This window comes from Anastrepha obliqua, chromosome 1 (genome assembly GCF_027943255.1).
Source record: "Anastrepha obliqua isolate idAnaObli1 chromosome 1, idAnaObli1_1.0, whole genome shotgun sequence".
Taxonomy (NCBI): domain Eukaryota; kingdom Metazoa; phylum Arthropoda; class Insecta; order Diptera; family Tephritidae; genus Anastrepha; species Anastrepha obliqua.
This window is the reverse complement of record NC_072892.1, coordinates 165,466,185-165,489,992: the sequence shown is the minus strand read 5'-3', so window position 1 is coordinate 165,489,992 and position 23,808 is coordinate 165,466,185. Positions and strand designations below refer to the sequence as shown.

Sequence of the window (23,808 nt, the reverse complement as noted above, 5' to 3'; positions counted from 1 at the left end):
CCCTTTTTGTGTTTAGTGTAATTGTTTTATTTATCTTGTGGCAGAGTTCATCTCTGACATAGTTGGTTTCAAGAGGCATAGAGACCATAATGACATACATATTGAGCGCTATGTCGCCGTGGATTCCGTCGAAGTTCTATATGAATTTTTAGAAGATTTGGCAAAATCTACATTGATGTTCATGGTATCTAAATGCAACTTCTCCAGACATTTTGTAAAGTCAAGGATTTAATAATTTACCTATCAGAAAACACTATAATTTCTTTTAACAAATTCGTGAATCAATACTTTTGGCTATCCGCGCTATAGGGGTACATTCAAGGAAAACGTGCCGTGACGTCTCTTAAGATTGGTTGCAGAAACGACAAGAGTCTGTAGACCAAATCCAGATCATGTAAGGATCACTACGCAGTCTGCAGTGGTTTGTGAGAATGCCTGTGACCATTCTTAGTTTATCCTTGGGTCTTCTCAACCTCTTTTGGTTGTACCCTCCCAATAAGGCATCTTCTCCCTTGGCATCTTCTCGCAAGGAAAGGAAGGGTTCAAGACCTATTAATGGCGAGGCCGCAGCCTATCTTGCCAATGCAAACGCTATTTCGTTCCCAGTTATACCGCTGTGTCCTGGTAGATTCAGTTTGTCGATACACTCAAGGACCAGTCGGGGCTTAATTTCGGGACAACATATATGGTTCCAATTAATGCTCTGCAAATATCTCAGTAGGACATATTATCCCAGCACAAGCCCCCTTATAAGCGATACTAGTAAAAAAAATATATATTTTGGGCCATTGGGTATCTATAGATAGATGGATATACATTAGGCCGGGTCGATTTGTGGGGAGGCAAAAAAATCGCACATTGCTCTGTGAAAATCATATTTTAGGGATCAAAATAAAAAACTTTGCCGAAGGAACCATACCTCTAAAACGAGTTCTGATGTCCCAAAATTTGGGTCGAACTTTTTAGTTTCTTTTCTCATGTAAAGACCAAAAATGGTGATATTTTGAAATGATTGTATGGGGAACCCCCAGGGGAGTTCCAGGGGGTGTGCCACTGGCATGGGTGGATCGGCCGTCCAAAGTTAGTGGGGGTCGGTCATACATTTGGACTCGATTGGAGCACTCTAAATGGGTCAAAGTGGGATTTTTCGTTCGACCCAAATTGGGGGACATCAGAATTCGTTTTAGAGGTATGGTTCTTCGGCAAAGTTTCCTATTTTTATCCCTAGAATACGATTTTCACAGAGCAATGAGCGATTTTTAAATCGACCCGCCCGAATATACATACATATAGTACATACATACATCGTACATGTATTTAAAAAAATCCACGACATTTTCTTAAACATACTGTTGGTTACAGTAAGGCCGTGAAAGGGTTAAATTTTAACTATTGAGTGATTCTATGTCTGGTGATCCAAGTAACATGGCTTTGAATTCTTCTAAAAAATTGGTTTATTTGTAAGCTGATGTATATTAAGAAGTAAATTGAAAAAAATTTAAATTAGGTTTAATAATTTTGAGATTAATCCGAGGCTGAGAATTTCAGCATGGAATTTTTCAATTAAAAAAATTGTTTTGTTTTTACTTTTCAGGATAAAACATTAAAATAAAAAATTTTGGTAAAACTCTTTTTATATAATTAATACAATAAATATTTTCCTAAAAAAAAACTATTTTTTATTAAAAAAAAATATTTGTTATTAAAAAAAATTTAATTTTTTTATTTAAATTTATTAATTTAATTTTTTTAAATTATATTATTATGTTATTAATATAATTTTTTATTAAACAAACAAATTCATTAAAAAAAATTAATTTAATTATATATTTAAAAAAAAAATCTTTTCTGTTGAAATTTTTTTTGTGTTTTTGAAAAACACTCTTTTCATATTGTTTTCTTACTCTTTTTCTCTAATAGCTGGGACTATGCTTGCAAAGAATTTTTTTTGCGATAAGTCAGATTAAAAAGAAATAATTTTTTGGAAAAATTTGGAAGACATATTTTTTAAATCCGTCTTATCCTAAAGATTTTTTCTAATTTTTTTCCGAAACAAATTTTTTATCAAATTTTTATCAAAATTTTATTCAAAAAAAAATTTTTTTTTTAGATCTGTCTTATCCTCCTATTGTTTTGAAAAATTTTTATAGGATAAGACAGACTAGAAAAAAAGTTTTTTTCGAAAAATTTCGAGGAAATTTTTTTATAATGTGTCTATCCTAAAGATTTTTTCTAATTTTTTTCCGAACAAAAATTTTATCAAATTTTTATAATGTTATCATTTTTATCAAAATTTTTTTTTGAAATTTTTTTTTTCTAAATCCGTTTTGCAAATTTTTTATAGGATAACCAAATTAGAAAAAAATGTTTTTTTGGAACAATTTGGAAGACATTTTTTTTTAAATCTGTCCATCCTAAAGATTTTTTCCAAAAAAAAATTGTTATCAAGTTTTTATAAAAATTTTTTTTGTTAATTTTTTTTTTCTAAATCCCTTTTGCAAATTTTTTATAGGATAAGAAAGCCTAGAAAAAAATGTTTTTTTGGAAAAATTTGGAAGAAATTTTTTTTAAATCTGTCTATCCTAAAGATTTTTTCCAATTTTTTTCTGAAAAATTTTTTTTATCAATTTTTATCAAAATTTAATTTTTTATCAAATTTTTATCAAAATTTTTTTTCTAAATCTGTCTTATCCCTAATTGTTTTGCAAGTTTTTGGATAAGAGAGACCAGAAAAAAATGTTTTTTTGGAAAAATTTGGAAGAAATTTTTTTCGAAATCTGTTTTATCCTAAAATTGTTTTGCAAATTGTTTCCAAACGAAATTGTTTTAATCTGCATTATCCCAAAAACAAATAAAAAATATATAAAATGTTAAAAAGAACCGAAGATATTTCTTTTTAAAAAACTCCATACAAAAAATTTACAGAGCTGAATAAAAGACAAAAAAATTACTTAAGAATTACTCAGTTTATTCTTAAGCTTGAGTAAAGCTTACGAGTAATCCAATTTTCAGAAAAATTAAAGAAATGTGGAAAATAGTAAAAATATAACAGAGATTCAATGGATTCAGAATTAACATTTGAGTCCATTGTCTTTTAAGCAGACTGCCTGCCCTTCGTGAGTTTTAGCAGAGGAATTCGAACTTTTCTCCTCTTTACATTCTCTGGCACCAGTACATTACTAATGGACTTTCCTGCAGCGTATTTGTGACTGAAAGTTCTTATTTTGATATTCAAAATCTCCCAAAATGCTTACCATAGTTTTCAGTTGTATGAGGTGGTAAATATTCAGTATTTCTTTGCTGTGTCTTGCCTGCATGGTTTATACGTAAGGAAGAGAGAGTGGCGCCTTTAGTAATCCATAAATGTTGGCAACAAAAGCACACAACTAACAGAACTTTCACAAAGGTGGCCTGAAAAGACAAGCCAATTTTATTTTATTAGTAACTAACTGCAACTTTTTTTGTAATTATTTCATACCATGAGGAACGTTTGCTTTAGATATTTTACAAGTAATAAATTTTTCCAATTATTTTTATAAGGAAATTATTTTTATTTTTTTAACTCTTTTTTGCACTTGACAGCCTTTTGAATTTTAGCAAATTTAGTTTAGAAAAATGCGCACACGACCGAGCTAAGAATTACACTAAGCAAAAATCGAGCAACTGCAAAGGTTTATAAATCAAATGGTCTTGATGCTGCACAACTTGTCAGTGGGACTGTGCGCACTTACAGATCGACAGTTGAGAAAAATGATCTTCATCTGTCAGTTACACAGGCCTACCTTGTATGGTGCCACTTGACTGGAGGTGAAACAGCAGACGCAATTGCGCTACAGAAACAAGAACGCCGCCGTGTGGTGTTTGTATTGACGAACCCGTTACTTGTAGGTACCAAAGTAAATAAAGCAGTTATGCTGATCTACTCAAAGATCATTAAAAATAATAAAATAAATAATCAAATGAACGCAAGTAGATGAAGCATGGCAACGGAGCAGAAGCAAAATTAACAAAAACAAATTGAAGTAAAAACAAGTAAGGGAGGTTAAATTCGATTTGGACCGCACTTTGGTAAAATTTATTTTGCGGTGGCTGTTAATTTTTGGAATCAAACGAACGCCTAGACAATGAGAGTTATATCTTGTAACATCAGAGGGACTGACAGAAATTTGTATATAACATATAAAAAGTGGGGGCGGTAGAAATCCAATATCAATAGCATAAGTATATATGTCCAAGCTAAAAGAGGAGGGGAGTGGCGTGTGCCAAACTGGGGCGAGTTTATTTCAGTCATTATTGAAATACACGCATTCAGCCAAAAGCTGGCGTGGCACCTCCACTGTTTTGTACACTTGCGTCCCATCATTTGTACTAAATCTGAGTAATCTTACATCATTTATAACAGATGGAATATTTAATAACGGATCCAGAAACCATCCCAGCACTAAATGAAAATATAGTTCGCGAAGTTAATGGCACGACATCACTTCTCCAGCGAGTGGCGCGAAGTACAGAAGCCAGATTCCAAGAGTGTATGCGACGTAACGATTAGGAACAGTTTGAGGAAATTTTTTTTAAAGTACGATAGTACTTAGCGACGAAGTCTCTACCCATTCTAAATTCAACATCGAATTTGCGCTTCTTTACATTGCAGCTGTAGCAGACGTCGCAAGGTCTAATGCCCTTCTTGTCTTACCCCGTCCATCGCATTTCTTGAATGGCAGTGATGTCAACCTTTACTCTCACGAGGACATCAACCAGCCGGGCAGTGGCACTTTTGCCATTAAGGGACCAGACATTCCAGGTGCATACCCTCAAATCGTAGTCCTTAGTTCGTTGCAGGGGTCGACATCAGAATAAGCATCGGAGGCTTTGTTATCGTTTTCATTAGGGAAGGATTCTTACGTGGCGTGTCCTAAACTCAGCCCACAACCAGATATTCTGCGATGCCTCGCCTTCTCACAATTGCTCGCTCTCAAACGGATGTTCTGGAGCTACCTTGAGCGTACTTGGGCAAAGCCCGGAAGTTGCGAGCTGCTTGTACCGTATGCGGAAAAACGGTCCTGGCCAAGTGAATGACAATCCCCATAGACAAGCAACGGAGCGCGTAAAGGTCAAAATAAAGATTTCCATTTCTCAAAATATTTTTTTTTGATTTATTTAGTTGATAGATGATAGATTTTCTACGAGGTTTGCACTTCGATCTCATCGAGAGAGCTGGGTTGGATTGAGCGTAAGAGCCTTTCTTCTGGCTGCGGTTGGCCAATATATCTCAACCTTTACCGCGCTACATTCAAGGAGAAGGGGCATTGGAGGCTCCTGGGATTGGTCGCAGAAACAACAAGAATCACTGGACCACATGATCATGTGCAGATGACGACGCAGTCAGTTGTGGCTTGCGAGATTGTCCGTGAGCGTTCTCAGTTTATCTTGGCGGAGAGTTATGAGTCTTTTAAACCTCTTTTGGTTGCACACTCCCGATAAGAATTTCGCCTGGCGTAGTCCCATAGTTTGGTGGCAGCAAACCTCCCTTAGCCCTGGCTCTTCACTCCGAAGCTCCACCTTGATGGTGTGTGGGAAGGGCACTGGTCTTATTAAAGGCGAGGCCGCAGCCTGTCTCGCCAATGCGCTGCCCGCAATGTAGAGAGAGTGGCTTTCCATGCTTGAGCGACCGCTTCATATGTCACCATAGACTTTTTCATTATGATGTACATCCATCTCAGGATTCTTGGGCTACAGCCCGGGGATTTTCCTGCTAGACGTTTGCATATCATGAGAGCCTTTGTTCTGTTGGTTTTTTTAGTTATTCCAAAATGAAATTAGAAACTGGACAATCGACTTCCCAAGCGGTTTTGTTTAGTTGGCAGACCAGAAAAAAAACAGAAAAGAAATTTTACAAAAATATTGAAAAGGACAAAAAAAAATTAAAAAACGATTTTAGAAACACCGATCTTTTTTGAGCATCTCTAGTACCAAGTTTCATTAAAATACATACATTTTTGCTCGAGTCATCGCGCACACGGACGACTCTATATCCGGACGGATAAGGCTTTGGCCGATTTATCGGCGCCTCTGTCATCAGTCTGAGCAGTTTGGTATCTATATATTTATTTCTACCTCGATTCCTTTCTGTTGTTACATACAACCGTTATGTGAACAAAATTGTATTGTAATATCCCTGTGCATAAGTGTGCTCTGGGGTATAACAAAACGATTGAAATGGAATTATTACGGCCCTGGGATCCATTCATGCCGCCGATCAGCTGGCGCACCAGCTACATAGTTAGCCAAGCGTGAACCAAACAATGGCGTATGAGCATTTACATTCGCACCAGTTACGCATTTATCAACAGCACAAAACAAAAGCATCCCAACTTGGCAAAACCAAGACAAACTGCACGGTGTGCGGACGTTCATTGATCTCCGCCGTGAAGCCAGCGCACAATAATCGAGACAATTATAGTTGTTAACACCTATGCACATCCATCTGCACATCTGCACCACTGACGAGTAATTGCAACAGTTTCCCATTGACTTAGTCAGATGCTCCGCAGCGCACACAATGGCCTAGTGCTGTGTGTGGTGGTGGGCAGTTGTGTAGTGCGCACGCGCAAGTGCCCATTGACAACATCTAATAAATTTTTAACCGTACACTCGACGCTAAATTTCGAGTACGCCACAGTTCAATTGTTTTGCTGATGATGTTTAAAATTTACATACTACAAGTAGATGTGTGTGTGTATGTGTGTGTGCGCTCAACCAGTGGCAACAGCTGCTCGTTGTTAGTGGCTTGTTGGCATTTGACTTGGCTGAAGAAGAGTAATTACTTTCGAAAAAAGTGTAATTGATTTGTTGGTCAAATAGCAGGGCAAATGGTGCGCACATACCAGCAGATTTACTCGTACATAGGCGATGTGCGATGAAGTGGAGTAACTGTAAAATAGGTGGGCATTAAAACCAATAGAAATAAAGTTTCTGCAATGGAAAGCACCTTTTTTAATAAAAATTCATTACAGAATGCGATTGATTAATCTCAGTTTTATGATTTTAGAATAAAGAAATAAGAAATTTAAGAAATTTCAATTTTATGACTTTAACGTAAATTTCAATTTTTAATAAAGGGTGATTAAGTTTCAAGAGCCGGTGTTGATTTTGAATAAAATACAATTTTTTTACGAAATTATTGTCATTTCTCCTTATTATGATAATATTGGTATGGCTCAATTACGTGTGGGACAAAATATCGGCCAAATGATCGCCGCGGTCTCGGCGGCACACCTCCATGCGATGGTCCAAATTTTCGATGACGCTGAGGTATAATTGAGGTTCTATGCCGTTAATGTGCCGAATTATCTCATTCTTTAGCTCTTGAATTGCTGCTGGCTTATCGACGTACACCTTTTCTTTCAAATAACCCCAAAGAAAGAAGTCCAACGGTGTCAAATCAAATGATCTTGGCGGCCAATTGGCATCGCCGCGACGTGAGATTATTCGGCCATCAAATTTTTCGCGCAAAAGAGCCATTGTTGCTTTAGCTGGACCATAAAATCATCTCACGATAGCGAACACTATTCACAGTAACTGCCTGACCGGCCTCATTTTGGAAAAAATACGGCACAATGATGCCGCCGGCCCATAAACCGCACCAAACAGTCACTCTTTGTGGGTGCATTGGTTTTTCGGCAATCACTCTTGGATTATCATTCGCCCAAATGCGGCAATTCTGCTTTCACCTCCACTGAGGTGAAAATGTGCCTCCTCACTGAAGATGATTTTCTTCGAAAAAATCACGAAGTTCGCGATATACATTTTGATTTGAACGCCCGTTTTCATAATAAGCCTGAATAACTTTAACGCGTTGATCGATTGTGTACCTTTCCATGTTTCAAATTGAGTTAGTCTGAAAATGAAAAGTGTCAAATGAAATGTACAAAAAAGCTTGATGTTTAGGTGTGGTTTACATTCAATATCGGCCCTTGAAATTTAACCGCCCTTTATAAAATTAGTGTTTGAAAGATACTTTGAAGATTCGAAATATGGTATGCACGCACAAGGTGGCGCAAAATTAATCACCTTGTAGGAAGATTTATATTTTTTGCAAACGTCGTCGCTTGTCAATCATATTTGGCTCTTGTGAACTAAACAGCTAAATGTTCGGCTCGGCTTCGGACCTTCAAATCGATGCTCGGCTGTTCTCTAATTAATTATGAGGCATTATTATTATTACAAATACTTTTACGAAATTATAATTTAAATGAAATTAATTTATAAATTCTCTGCTGTGAGTTCGAATCAGAACAACATCATTCTATTCACCAACAGGTGGCGCTGTTTCGATACAGAGAGCGTCATATGAAAAAATATCTAATTTGCTTAAGCACATTTTTGCATAATGTCAGCATGGCACTGTAAGTGAACTGGTATAAATTGCCACCACTGTTGCTGTCTGGTGTATGTCTTGGCTAAGACTTTTGCTGAATGGATTTTATTGTTCCAACCAATAATGGAATATGTCCGATATAGAATGGAATAAATCATCCGCACCATCAACATTTTACAAAATAATGTTATATTTTTAAAAGCGTAAATATAAGTAGGTAAAACACCCAAAAGGGGTGTACGGCCAAACACCCAAACAGGGGGTATACGCCAATTATATATATGTATATATATATACATATATACATATACAGTCGAACCTCAATAAGTCGAACTTCGATATCTCGAATATTTGATATCTCGAATCAAATTGCTTGGCAATGGCGTTTAGAGTGAGAATTGTGTGTAATTTTTACTTGATAACTCGAACAGAATATTTGGCGCCAGCTTTGATAAGTCGAATTTCCGGGGAAATCCCCTTATTACGTGCTGCTTATTTTATAGCAAACAGATGTCAGCAGTTGGGTCGCTGCACTGTTTAAGTCCACAGGTATTTTATTAGTAGTTCTTACTCTGTTGACATGTGATCAAAACGTTGTTTAAAAACTTTATCTATTGATGAAAAATTTAAACTAATAAAGGTAATAAAGTAGAAATGGGTGCGCGAAAAAAAGATGTAGCTGTAAAGTATGCTATTCCGGCAAATACAGTGTCAACTATTTTAAAAAATAAACAAACGGTTATTAATGCAATCGAAAGTGGTGGTGCAAGTGGGAGTTCAAAGAGCCTAAAAAAGCCAACATACGTAAATGTGGACAAAGCAGTTTTAGAATGGTTTAAATCGGCAGGAACACGGAATTTGCCTATATCCGGAGGATTACTTAAGGGGTAACACCACTGTACACGCGTAAAATAAACACGATTTTTAAAGAATTTTTTTGTATAGAAGGAAAGGGGAAACAATCACTCTGATTTGGGAAGTTATTACTTATATACTAAAATACAAAACTACAAAGTTTGATCGAAAAATTTTACAAAATGGCGGCATTGGAGACATTTTTGTAATGTGGTTTCAAATTTTGTGTGGGTGCAAATTTTAATCTGGAACAAAGAAACATTTTTTTTCTTAATCTAGATAAGAATAGCTAGAGAAACACGTAGGGGATTTAAAAAATATTTATTTTTGTGGAATTAGCAAGCATTTGAAGGAAAAAACTCTATTTTGGACTAAAAAAACGGCACTTAAATAATTATAACAATCGTTTAAATTAATCTATCGAAAATCCCCTACGCTCTTCTCTTAAGAAGGTTATTATACAGACGTAGTGAAAAACCTGATTAAAAATATTTAAAATTGTTTGAGTTATGCTGCGTGCCAATTTCAGAAAACGTGTTTTGAGAAAAACGCGTTTAAAGTTTGGAAATTTGGAGAAGTCGTTAGGTAGCAGTCACTAACGCTTGGTTAAAAGCTTAAAATATTTATGAAATAGACTTCGGTAACGTATAAAACTTTTTGTTCTGTATTTTAAAAGGTTAACAGAATTTTTTAAGCTTATAAAAAAAAATCAATTTTTTGAAATTTCTACAGTGGTGTTACCCCTTAAAGAAAAAGCATTGGAATTTAGTCAAAAATTAGAACAACCGAATTTCAAGGCAAGCACTGGTGGGCTCGATAATTGGAAACGAAGGTATGTACATTCATAAAATAAATGTGCAAGCTGGCACCTAAAGTTATTTTTTTTTTCTAAGATCTGGTATATGTCATAAAATGGCGTGTGGTGAGAGTAATGATGTAAGCGAAGAAGACTGTATGAAATGGCAACGTGATGTTTTACCTCACTTATTAGAAGGTTATCAAGCACGGGACGTATTCAATGCAGACGAGACGGGCTTATTCTTTAAATGTCTTCCAGATAACACCTTAACTTTTAAAAACCAGAAATGCCATGGAGGAAAGCACAGTAAACAGAGAGTTACGTTGATGATTGCCGCAAACATGGATGGATCAGAAAAATTTAAATTACTCTTGATAGGTAAAAGTAATCAACCCCGCTGTTTTAGAGGTGTTAAATGGTTACCTCTCGACTATAAAGCAAATTCAAAGACGTGGATGATGGGAGCCTTTCTTGAAGAATGGCTTCTTAACTTAGACAAACAATTTGGAAAAATATATATAGAAATAGAAATATTCTACTTTTTATTGACAACTGCCCAGTAAGGTGTCATACAAAATTTAAAATGTCATTATCGTCGCAGAATTTTAAAAAATACTATAAAATGCTTTGAAGTAAACAAAAATCTTAACATTACATTAATGGACTGTGTTGATGAAATAACTAATGCATGGAAAAACTAATGAACATACAACCGATTCTATGTAGAATGGTTTAAATAATATTGAAGCTTTTTTTGAAGATCATAATAAAAAATCCTCTCGTCAATCCCAAATAACTAACTTTTTGACTTTAAACGAATAAAAGCTATACATCTATTCATACAATGTTCTTAATTATGTATATATAATTTTAAAATATACACATAAAATATTATATAGCAACTATACATAATTTGAAGCATGTACTGTTTTATCAATAAAATTGTTTGCTAACCCTTGAGTTTTATGGATTGTTTTATTTTTCCATCAGGTTTTATTTTGTTTATGGATTTTTATGTATGTAAGTACATATGTATATTATATTTGATAACTCGAAATCTTGATAGCTCGATTTTTTTTTGTGGCATGTCATAGTTCGAGTTATCGAAGTTCGACTGTATATATATATGTACATATGTAAGTATGTCTTCGGTTAGCTAAGTAGATGTACAGTGTAGTCTCTCCTAATGGACACCTCCCATGAGCGGACTCTTTTTTCAGTTCCTTAAGTATCCGTTAAGAGAGAGTACACTGTACTAGTTTTTGAGGTCTTGAATATTCAATAAAATATAAGTATTCTAATATTTGGTCATTTCGTACTAAGATCTAGGGATTGTTTTTGATTATCGTTTTACATTACTGAGTCTTATAGACTTTATTCTATCTAAATCGTTATCCATTCCTAGTTTTATAAGAAGGAATAGCTCGAACTTTGCAGGCCTCTATACTCTTAAGTTGCTATTTACTTAATTGTTCGATTTACATTGGAATACGCCGTTTTTATTTGGCGACCTTACAATCAATTCTCTATAGACACCATTGAACCAGTACAAAAAGTCTTTCTTAAATTTGCACTTTCCCTGAATTTCTCCGACCCTGCCTCACCATATAAATCCCGCCTACTTAATTAATCTTAAACAATTAGATTCGATTTTTGTCGCTATTTTTTTTTTTTGTTTAATCTTATCAAGGGTGAAATTGACTGTTCTACTTTTTTAAAAATGATTAACTTTTCGGTCTCTACCAGGTCTTTGCGTAATAAATATCCATTCAATTTGAATAGTTTCAGAACCAATTACGCCTACAATGCTCCTATCGCTCGTACTCTACATGAACTCAATGAGATCTCGAATTCTATTGAATTATTGGGTTGGCAACTAAGTAATTGCGGATTTCACTCATAGATGGCTTCAGTTGAATTTTTAGGTTTGCAGACGTAATACAAATCTAAAGCACTTTTTGTTATTTGATAGTTGGCGATTCAGCTGTCAATCAGTAAAAAAAGTTTTTTTATCGGTTGCCTAGTTTTAGTTTGGCGTTCGTTGAAAAATGGAAAATCAAAAGAAACATTTTCGTCATATTTTGCTTTTTTATTTGCGCAAAGAGAAAACCGCATCGCAAGCTCATATGGTGACGAAGTCTTAAAGAACGGCAGTGGTCGTTGGTTTGCCAAATTTCGTTCTGGTGAATTTTCACTCAAAGATGAAAAACGCTCTGGTCATCCAGTTGAAGTTGATGATGCCCTAATCAAAGCAATAATCGATTCGGATCGTCACAGTACAACACTTGACATTGCAGAGAAGCTTCATGTATCACATCCATGCATTGAAAATCACTTAAAACAACTTGGCTGTGTTCAAAAACTCGATACATGGGTTTCTCACGAACTGAAAGAAACGTAATTAACGCAACGCATTAACAGCTGCGATTTGCTAAAGGAACGTAATGAACATCCATTTTTAAAACGACTGATAACTGGCGATGAAAAATGGGTTGTTTACCAAAATATCAAGCGGACAAGATCGTGGAGCAGGCCAGGTGAACCAACTTAAACAACATCAAAAGTTGTTATTCATCCAAAGAAAGTTTTGTTATCAGTTTGGTAGGATTGCAAAGGAATTGTCTACTTTGAACTCTTACCACCCAACCGAACGATCAATTCTGATGTCTATGGGACATTGACTACTACTAACGAAATTAAACAATGCATTTGAAGAAAAGCGGCTCGAATTGACAAATCGAAAAAGTATTGTATTCCATCCTGACAATGCAAGGCCACTCACATCTCTGACCACTCGGAAAAAATTATTGGAACTAGTTTGGGATGTTTTATCACATCCACCATGTTGTCCTGATCTTGCACCATCTGACTTCTTTTTGTTTCGATCTTTACAAAACTCCTTGAATGGTAAAAAGTTCAATAATGATGATGATGTCAAATCGTACCTGACTCAGTTTTTTGCTAATACAAACCAGAAGTTTTCTGAACGTGGGATTATTATGCTGCCTGAACGATGGCAAAAGGTCATTGATCAAAATGAGCAATGCATTACAGGATAAAATTATTTCGTTCCATGAAAAAATTGTCTTTGATTTTCTAAAAAAAAATCCGCAATTACATAGTTGCCAACCCAATAGATTTTACCTTATCTAAACTATATTTTTCTGCTCAAATAAATGGTGTATTGTAATTTAATTATTTGCATATAACTATAACAATAGTTTCGGGGTATGTAATCAGTATGAAACAAAATTTTGTTTTATTTGTTTTGTTAAATATACCTTTGCGTTAAGTAGTCAGTAAGAAAAATTGTTTATTGTATTCAGAATAAATAAATAAATAAAAATATTATAATTTATTAAAGGTAGAAACCAACCTGGCTAACGCCTGTCTGAACTCAGATCATGTAAATATTAAAAAGTCGCACAGACTTTAAATTTGTTATAGTTCGAGTTATGGAATATTATTATGTTATTTTAAGAAACTTTAAACATAAGCAAAAGTTACACTTTCTATTAAGCTTGAATCCGAATCTACGGCTATGGTGCTTAATAATGTTGTTGCTTGTGAGAAAGTCTGTTATTAAAACTGATTAGTAAACATTACACATAACGTTCGAGTTATGGAACTCTATATTCCTCTCTAAAATCTATTGCCAGTCGATTTAGAAGCTTGAGTTATGGTTACTTAATCTTTATAATTAGTACGAGGGGTGCCTTTTATATGTCGGGATAAAGAACAAAAACAAATTTTAATCATCGAAAATCACTTTATTTTTTTTCAAAATATTCTCCATGAAGATCTATACACTTTTGCATGCGTTTGAACCAATTGTCGAAGCACTTTTGCCATTCTGAATGAGGTACCTCCAAAACATGCATTCTGAATGCCGCAACCGCTTCTTCAGGTGTCGAAAAACGTTGACCTCTCAGTTTGTTTTTTATGTACGGAAATAAAAAGAAGTCATTCGGTGAAAAGTCAGGACTATACGACGGATGACCCATTAATTCGATGTTTTGGATGCTCAAAAATGAAGTTGTTTGAGCCGATGAGTGAGAGCTCGCATTGTCCTAGTGAAGAGTGATCCGTCTTTGGCGATTGGTTTTCCTAATTTGTTGGAAGACAACTGGCAAACAAATGATTCCGCGATCGTATTTTTTGAGCATTTCCTTCGACCAATCGACACGAGCCTTTTTTTGAGCGATTGACAAATTGTGTGGGATCCAACGCGAACAAATTTTTTTGACAGTCAAATGTTTATGCAATATTGAATCTGTGCTGGTCCCACTAATGCCTTGTCTCAATCTCCCGATAGGTCACATGACGATCTTGCAATATCAGTTCGCACACAGTATCAATGGTTTTCGGAACAACAACTGATTTTGGACGACCTTCACGAAATTCGTCTTGGAGTGACCTACGACCACGATTGAATTCACCATACCATCGATAAACACTGGTCCTTGATGGAGCTTCATCGCCAAAAAATGAGTTAAGTTCATCCATGCAATGTTGCTGAGTTAATCCACGTCGAAAGTTGTAAAAACTAATCGCACGAAAATGTTCACGATTCAATTCCATTTTTGGACCGAGATGAATCTTTTAAGTTACTGTAAACAACACAAATAGCGCTGGTATTTCAAAACGTTCTGAGTACGTAAAAGCCAAAAAATGTCAAACTTTGTGATACAGCTGTCAGTTGCCAGATTGCAACACCAGGGTTGCCAAGTCCCGAAATATAAAAGGCACCCCTCGTATCTCCAAAATAGTTAAATTTTGTACCAAATACTGCCCTTAAGTATCAAGGCCGACTTTCTGGTAATTCTATATATGTCAAGGCTTTTATTGAGCAAGACATAGTTTATCAAATTCTTTCTTGAAGTCTTTCAATAGAAGAGAATAAATACAGGGTGGCTGATGAAAGCCGCTACCAAAAAAAATTGAATAACTTTTTTTCTTTTTAAGTTATCTGTTCTATTTTTGTTTTAATTTGCAGATTGATCTTTAAAATTTATTAAAATGGATAACTGGGACACGCAAACAAGAATTTGGATAATCCGCCGCTATCACGCACTGGAGTCCGTAGTTTTGGTACAGAGAGAGTACAGGCGGTTGTTTGGCGGCGATCCCCCGAGCAGATGCACCATAATTTTGCTGAGCAAGGAACAGTCGCAAGAAGGCCTTATCATCGAAACCCACCAGTTCGGACGGAGGAAACGATCGCTGCTGTAGCTGCAGCTATACAAAGCAATCCAAGGGTTTCAACAAGAAGCTTATCTGCTCAACTTGGTGTCAGCCGACAGTCTTTGCAAACAATAATGCACAAAGATTTAGACTTATTTCCCTACAAAATTCAAATGGTTAACAAACTGAATGCAGCAGACTTGCCGATTCGCTTGGAATTTTGCCAGAAGATCCTGCAAATGGTGGAAGAAGACCAAAACATGTTAAACTGCCTTTTCATGTCTGATGAGGCCCATTTCGATTTAAACGGCAATGTGAACAAACAAAATTGTCGAATATGGAGTACTTCTAACCCACAGATACTCCACGAGACGGAATTGCATCCTCTACGCGTGACAGTGTGGTGTGCGGTTTCTTCACGCTGTATTGTCGGGCCTTATTTTTTTGAAGAAAATGGTCACACCGTTACGGTTACTGGAGACCGTTATTTGAAAATGCTGAAAGAATTTTTCTATCCAGAACTACGCCGAAAGAGAATTCCTTTCAACTCTGTGTGGTTTCAACAAGATGGGGCAACGTCTCACATAGCCCAGGCTGTTATGACAGAATTGCGACGAAAATTTCCCAATAAACTGATTTTAAGAAACTCCGAATTTCGTTGGCCCCCCAGGTCGCCTGACCTTACTGCACCTGACTTTTTCTTGTGGGGTTTATGTAAACAAGAAGTTTATAAAACAAAGCCAACAAATTTGGATGAACTAAAACAATCCATTCGGGCAACAATTGCGGCTATTCCTGTCGCAACTCTCAAAGCAGCAATGAACAACTTTTTACTAAGATGCCGCACTTGTGTCAACGAGCATGGGGGGCATTTAAATTCAATTATTTTTAAAACTAATATAGTTAAGCTACATTTAATAAAATTTAATGACCTTCAACTTGAAAAAAAAATAAATGAATTCCATACACTAAAAAAATGGTTATTTGAGTTTCTTAATGTAGCAAAATTCATCAGCCACCCTGTATTACTGGCAGGGCGTATGAGTAATGTTGAAAAATGAGTGGTCGTCAGAGCGTATGAATGAAAAGAAATTACTTATAAAATCTACGTCGAATATACAAGGTGGCGCAAATTAATCATCCCAGCGAACGATTTATAATTTTTGCAATTAGATTTGTCAACAAGACAACTCCAGTATGCAAACAGATACGCAATAGAGTGCGTAAAGGTCAAGGTAAGAATTTCCATCACTTAAAAATTTCTTTTTTATTTAGTAAAAAAGTTATTAAACAATAAACGTGAATGATTAATTTATATTACGAGGTGTGTTCAAAAAGTATACCGAATTTTGTGTTTTCTTCAAAAATTATTTATTTATTGATTAATATCTATTTTGTCACCTTCAAAGTAATCCCCATGAGATATTATGCACTTGTGCCAACGTTTTTTCCAATCTTCGAAGTACTTCAAAATTTTTTTTTTTTCATTTTTTTATCTTGTTCAGCTCCTCCTTCGATGCCGTCTTTATCTCGTCAATCGTAGCGTAGCGTAGCGTTGTCCTTTCATGGGCCTCTTCAGTTTCGGGAACAAGAAAAAGTCACAGGGGGCCAGATCTGGGGAATACGGTGGCTGTGGCATCATTAGTGTGGTGTTTATGGCCAAACAGTCGCGCACAAGTGAGTGTGAGCAGGGGCGTTATCGTGATGCAAGAGCCAATTTTTGTTCTTCCACAAATCCGGGCGTTTCTAGCGGATTGCTTCGCGCAAATTGCGCATAACTTACAGGCAATATTCCTTACTGACCGTTTTTCCCTGTGGCAAGAACTCATGACGCACAACGCACCTGCAATCGAAGAAAACGGTAAGCAAAACTTTTACATTCAACCGAACTTGGCGCGCTTTTTCGGTCTTGGTTCGTACGGCAGCTTCTATTAAGATAATTGAGCTTTGGCCTCCATGTCATAACCATAAACCCACGATTCGTCACCAATTATGACCCTCTGGAGCAAATTTGGGTCATCGCGGACAGAGTCCAACATCTCATTAGGAATGTTCATGCGCTGCTACTTTTGGTCGAAAGTGAGCAGTTTTGATATGAATTTTGCGGCGACCCATCTCATGCCCAAATCATTGAAAAAATCGAGTGGCACGAGCCAATCGATATGTCTAGGTCTTCAGCAACTTCTCTAACGGTGATTCGACCATTGGCCAATACCATTTTCTACACTTCATCACTTCATCAATTTTTTCGTCTGTTGTGCTCGGTCGTTCGGCGACGCTTTTCGTCGTTCACATCTTATCGGCCTTCTGAGAACATTTTGCACCACTGGCAAACGTTGTTTTGGTCCAAAGTATCCTCTCCGTATGGCACAGTCAACATTCAGAATGCATCCGCGTAAAATTAATTTCGTTTTTCACACAAAATTTGATGCAGGTTCTTTGATCCATCCATCAAGCACGTGCAAGCAAAGCAGCTGTCAACAATTAACTGAACATTCAAAATGGCCAAACTCGTCGGCATGAGTGAGAGACATGAGTACCAGCATATCGCCACAAAAAAATCGAGATTCGAATATGCATAACCTGCGAAAATTCAAAATTCGCGGTACATTTTGAACACACCTCGTATTTACGGATCGTAAGAAATATTTTTTTATTTATTGAGGTAAGAAAGTAAAGTAAAATAACAAAAAACCAAAATATTTATATATAATAAACATAAAATTCGTAGTTCGAATTTAGTGTTCGGCTCTTTCCTATCCCTTTCTGATGATCTTTAATAAATCATTAAAATCTGGACAGCTCATAGATACACAGAAAGTTACTTCTATGACATTCCGAACTAAAGGCGTATTTTAACTAAGCTGAACAAGATACAAAGAACAGTCTGTATCTTAACTACATGAGCGCTTAGCACCAGTCCTACTGAAGCGCTCAATGTACTAAGTCATCTGCTACGATTAGCTTTACACATTTAAACGTTTGCTACTTGTAGCGCGGTGAGACTCAGAGACATAGGAAGCTGGACAACAAGGTCGTACGGTCACAGTAAGATCCTCCTATAGGGACCCTCGCTACTCAAAAACAGATCGGACTATACAGTCCCCGACCTTAACTTTAAGAAACACTTTACGGTACGTTTTCCACCGAGAACCGAATGGAGCACAGGGAAGGTGATTGGAAGATACGATATCGAAATCTATACCGATGGTTCTAAGATGAACTGTGGTGTGGGAGCTGGCTTCCATTCGGAGCCACTCAACCTTTCTCAGCCAATTCGTCTTCCTGGCAATACCAGCGTGTTCCAGGCAGAACTATTAGCGATCAGAGAAGCATGCAAATCCCTAGAGCTCTACAAGAAGTTGGTGCAAGAGTAGCTATCTTCTCAGACAGTCAAGCAGCTATAAAGGCCTTAGACTCCGACTCCATTTCATCCAAACTAGTCTTACAGTATAGAGAGGAGCTGGAATTGCTTAGTCATTGGCTTGAAATTACTCTGATATGGGTTCCCGGTCATAGGAACATACGGGGTAATGAGATAGCGGATGAACTAGCAAGAAAAGGTTAGACACTAGACTTAGCAAAGGCGGTGGCAGTATTCACCGCACTGAACACAATAAAAGTATCCATTGCTTCACACTATCAGAAAGAAGATGGAAGCAATTGTTATAACAAAAAACACATGGCCGTCGTACAAAATCCATGTTCTCGACCAAACATCTCACGCATCACTGCAACCCTTACAGGTCATTGGAAAGTAGGGAAGCATGTAGCCAGACTCAACCTCCCCTTCAATCCCATCTACAGAAGCTGTCAAGCGGAAGGGGTGAAGGAAGGTCTTTTTCACTACTTATGTGAATGTCCAGGGCTAGCTAGGGCCCGACTCCCCTCCTTTGGCAAGCCGTTCTTACAACACATTAAGGAAACCTCAGACATAGAGAAATGATTTGCTGTTATACTTGGACCTTACGAAATGGATCTGAAAAGCAAAAAAAAAAAATCATCACACGAGACAGTGGTAGTAAAACGGTGCTGGTCACTAATTAGGATTATTTCAGTGGAAATATTAAAACACTCAACCACTCCAACAACAACAACAACAAAGGTGTATTGGTAAACTTTCAAGGGTTTAAAGGCTTTTGAAAAAAATATATAACTACTTCGCAGCAAAATGTAATATTAGCCTGGGCAAAAAGAAATTCATTATTTTCTCGGTAGTTGGCTGTAGTGATCGTAAAGAGTATCGATCAAACAATTTAAAGTATATTCTCGTTGGCAAGATGACATTTCACACTAAAAAAAATATTTTGCTGTTTTTTGTTTGTTCCATTCAGTTGCGAGTTACAGGGTGTTAACAATGGCAGTTGACAAAGAGAAAATTCGGTACATTTCACAGTTTTTCTTTGATAACAGCAAAAATGCAAGAAATGCAAGAAAATTCCGCCGAAATTGTGAATGGTGTTTATGTGTCGAGACTGTAAAAGATACTCAAAGAAATGTCGATAATCACAACAACAACGACAAATTCACAGAAATAAACGAAGTTGACCTGCATATTAATACTCGTAGCATCGCTCAGAAGTTAAAAGTCGATCATTAAACAGTGTTATTGTAAATTTTGTCGATAAATTTTACCCAAAAAGAACTGATTTTTTAATAGTTGCGAAGGACTTCGAGTCCTTTTTGCGTCAGCTGCATGGAGGATGAGGTGGAATCATCGCAGCACCTGCTCTTGATAAAAAAAATCTGATGATTCAATTCAACAGCAGCATAAAGAGGCTAACACAACCGCAGACTAGTCACCGTTCGTAGTCTACAAACACTCAACCCTCCCCACCCCTTTCCCTTTCGTCCTATCGTCCTTTTCCTTCAACTCTTTTCCCCCTCTTGCACTGGTATCACAAAGGATGAACCAAACTTCTTTCGTCCAAGCGGGCCCACTCTCTGGTGAACCATCACTACCTAACCTAACTTAACCTAGTTGCGAAATATGTGCATTTATGTTTAGATGTTACAAATGCTGTTAGGTCTATTAGTTACTGTTAGTCTGTAAGGAACCTTGTATTTCTAGATTTACTAAATAAATAAATAAAAATGCAAGTGCTGTAAAACAAACCTGCTAGAAACTCCATCATTTTGTTATCTGAAAATTCCTTTCCGTGGCCTCTTTTCTTAGCCTTCTCAGTAAAACTGCTTTGGAGCTGCCAAACTTTTTGTGACCTCATCATTCGATGAAAAATGCTTTCCACGCATGAATTTTTTAGGTCTGGAAACTGAAGAAAGTTGCTAGGGGCCAACAATTTGAACTTTAATTAATGGATTTTAGCCATTGTCAAAATGCTCGTTCTGATGAAAAATATTTTTTTTTCTTTTGAAAACTGAATATTTTTTCACAAATTTTTTCCTTCAGTTGTTCTGAAAGGTAGCATAAATGTTTAGAATTCAAATAATCCACAAAAGAAATTCCTTTCGCATCGCAAAAAACTGACACCTTCCTGACCTACTTTTGGGCACAAACTCGTCTCGGAACCGAAGAACCAGGTTCACACTACTCTTTCTGCATTAAAGCGTAAACAAAGCCATAACGCTGCTGCTTGAGCGTTCTTGATTTCTTATTTTAGTTTTCTAAGTGTATTTTTTATTGTTGTAATTTTATATGATGTAAACTTAAAGAGCTTACGAGATCACGAGGATTTCCACAGTTTGCTGAAGTATAGAAAAAACCCTTTCATATTCTTCGTCGAATCTGTTGTCTTAAAAAGTGTTATTCCAAAATTCTTTGCTGATTCGTAGCATACTTTATTCCAAGAAAATGCACTTAATGGAACAGCTAGGCACAAGTTGATTTGCTTAAGGGGCATCTTATGGTTTTCGGCTGAGCTCACTAGCACTTGACAATAAACTGCTGCGATAATGATTTTTTTTAACAGCCTATGCGCATTCTGATCCATGGTTTGGTTCAATGAAATGGCATTCAGAGGTAAATAGCTCATCGCAGGTGGTGGCTGAGAGTATTATCCAACAACAAAAACACCTTTTTTATGTATAAATTTTAATTTAAATGGCTGCTCGTGAAAGGGCCCTCTTTAACAAATTAATTTTAATTCGAATTTTTAAAAACATGTTTGCTATGTAGTTTTTTAGCTTATTAAATTTTAGTACATAGTGCAGGCGCTAAAGGACATTGAGTATGCAAAATGTGAGGACCGCATTCTGTAAATAGTTTTGAACTAAGAAAAGCTTGCAGATTATGATTCTGGATGTTGCCGGGAGATTTGATGGTCCATTTTTTTTTTACCCCACCCCCTTAGTATTCAAGTAAATGGTAGTATTGGAATAAGATGGGACCTAGTGATCCCGAAGGGAATTTTCGCGCTAAGCACGAATCCGAGTTCAAAAATTTTCCATCACGTCAGGTTTTCGAGAAAAAGGGGGTTGAAACCCCTAAAAATAGCGTATTTGGCCATTTTTCAAAAATTGTGGAGCAAAACCCTAACGTGCTAACTTTGCTCTTTGAAATAAGCCCAAACCCAAATTGTTCGCATGCACCCTTAGAGTAGGGGGTGTACTTATGTCTACGGGGGTAGAGAAAAAAATGAACATAGGGGGGGGGGGGGGGGGGGGGGTAAAAAAAAAAAGGACCATCAAATCTCCCGGCAACATCCAGAATCATAATCTGCAAGCTTTTCTGAGTTTAAAACTATTTACAGAATGCGGTCCTCACATTTTGCACACTCAACTCCATACAGCCCCCGCTCTAACAACAAAGTGCAAGTTTGAAGTTCCAGAAAAATTTCGTTGATTTTTTATAATTTTTTTCCTGCCCGATGTTACGCATTTTACCCATTTAAAAAAAGTGGTGCGGTCTTGATGTGATCGAATCTGGATACTTGATGACCATGAGCGCTGTGGTAAACTTCATTCACAACTTGCTAACCGCACAGCGGTTATTTTGAAGATTATAAACTATAAGTAGTTATTAAAAGTTATAATAATCATGTTTTGAGAGTGGTAAAGGGAATTCCCCAGATAAATTTGTAGGGCACCAAAATGATTTAATTTTTAATATTGCAGCCTTTGAAGTTATCGCTCCCTTTATAACTCAATACCAACTTACAAATGCTAGGGTCAACGTGTTTTACTTAATATATAATACTATTACTATTAATTATAAAAGTGTATGAGATAACCAATTTTTGCACAAAGTCCACAAAATAATTGTAACCGATTGCAACCAATTTGAAGTTTTCTTATCAAATATCATTATCAAGGCACAAATACTTATTAGTACAAAAAAATATTAGACATATTAAAAAATTTAAGTCAATAAAATTTGAATTGTAGAATGAGTTAATGGAAACTTTTTCGAGTAGTGCATTTATGGGTACTTGAAATAAGGGTCATTGATTTTTTGTTGGCACTGTCAATGTCTATCACTTTGAAACAAACCATCAACAAGTTTAGTTTGTAACGAAATTTATGAAACTAGAATCGGAGAAGCACCAGATTAAAATATTAGTACGAGTACGTCTAGCGAAAGTATGAAAACAACTAATCCTTTTCAAGTGATCACCTTCGAGTATCGAATACAGAGTAAATACTTTTACTGGGCTATTTTAAGAATAATGTAACTTTATTGAAATTAAATAGAAAATTTATTTAAAACCTTAACCCTCTAATGATTTTCATGCATAGATTTTGGAGAATATTTTTTGTTCAAGATTTTGAAAACTTCTCGTGGCTGCAATTTAAAATCTGTAAATATTATAAAAATAGCTTTTCTATTTTGACGTGATAACGTCTTATAATTCGATTTAACAGGCTGCACGCACGAAAAAATGTGTCGTTACCTTGCTCATTACTGTTCATATGTAGTTACCTTGCTCATATTAGTGTTACCTTGCTCATTACTGTTCATATGTAGTTACCTTGCTCATATGTAGTTACCTTGCTCATATTAGTGTTACCTTGCTCATATGTAGTTACCTTGCTCATATGTAGTTACCTTGCTCATATGTAGTTACCTTGCTCATATGTAGTTACCTTGCTCATATGTAGTTACCTTGCTCATATGTAGTTACCTTGCTCATATTAGTGTTACCTTGCTCATATGTAGTTACCTTGCTTATATGTAGTTACCTTGCTCATATGTAGTTACCTTGCTCATATGTAGTTACGTGAGCGTATATATGTATGTATGTATATGCGCAAATGTACATATATAAATTCACGTATTTGTATTTGCATATGCCTTCTTATTGATTATTATTAATTTGATTCACTTGAAGAATTTAAAATAAAACCAAGTTTGTTAATAATACCTGTTGTTTTAATGTTATTATTATTATTTTTTTATTATATCTGAAGGAAAAAATGTATGGTAATATTTACCATATCTATACTAATATTATAAAGAGGAAAACTTTGTTTGTTTGGTTGTAATGAATAGGCTCAAAAACTACTGGACCGATTTTAAAAATTCTTTCACCATTCGAAAGCTACATCACGAGTAACATGGATTATATTTTATTTTGGAAATAGGGCTCGAGATATAGGTCAAAACGTGGACCCGGGTAACCTTCGGATGTGTATG

At 36.0% G+C, this 23,808-nt stretch overlaps 1 protein-coding gene across 1 annotated transcript in view; it reads right to left on the bottom strand.

The window, feature by feature from the left end:
* LOC129238317 (uncharacterized) overlaps window positions 1-23,808 on the bottom strand; it is a 49,575-nt gene that overhangs the window by 6,411 nt on the left and 19,356 nt on the right. The window contains exon 2 of the mRNA XM_054873357.1: window positions 3,255-3,411. Within this exon, the coding sequence (XP_054729332.1) occupies window positions 3,255-3,411 (157 nt within the window). The remainder of the gene's footprint in view (window positions 1-3,254; window positions 3,412-23,808) is intronic.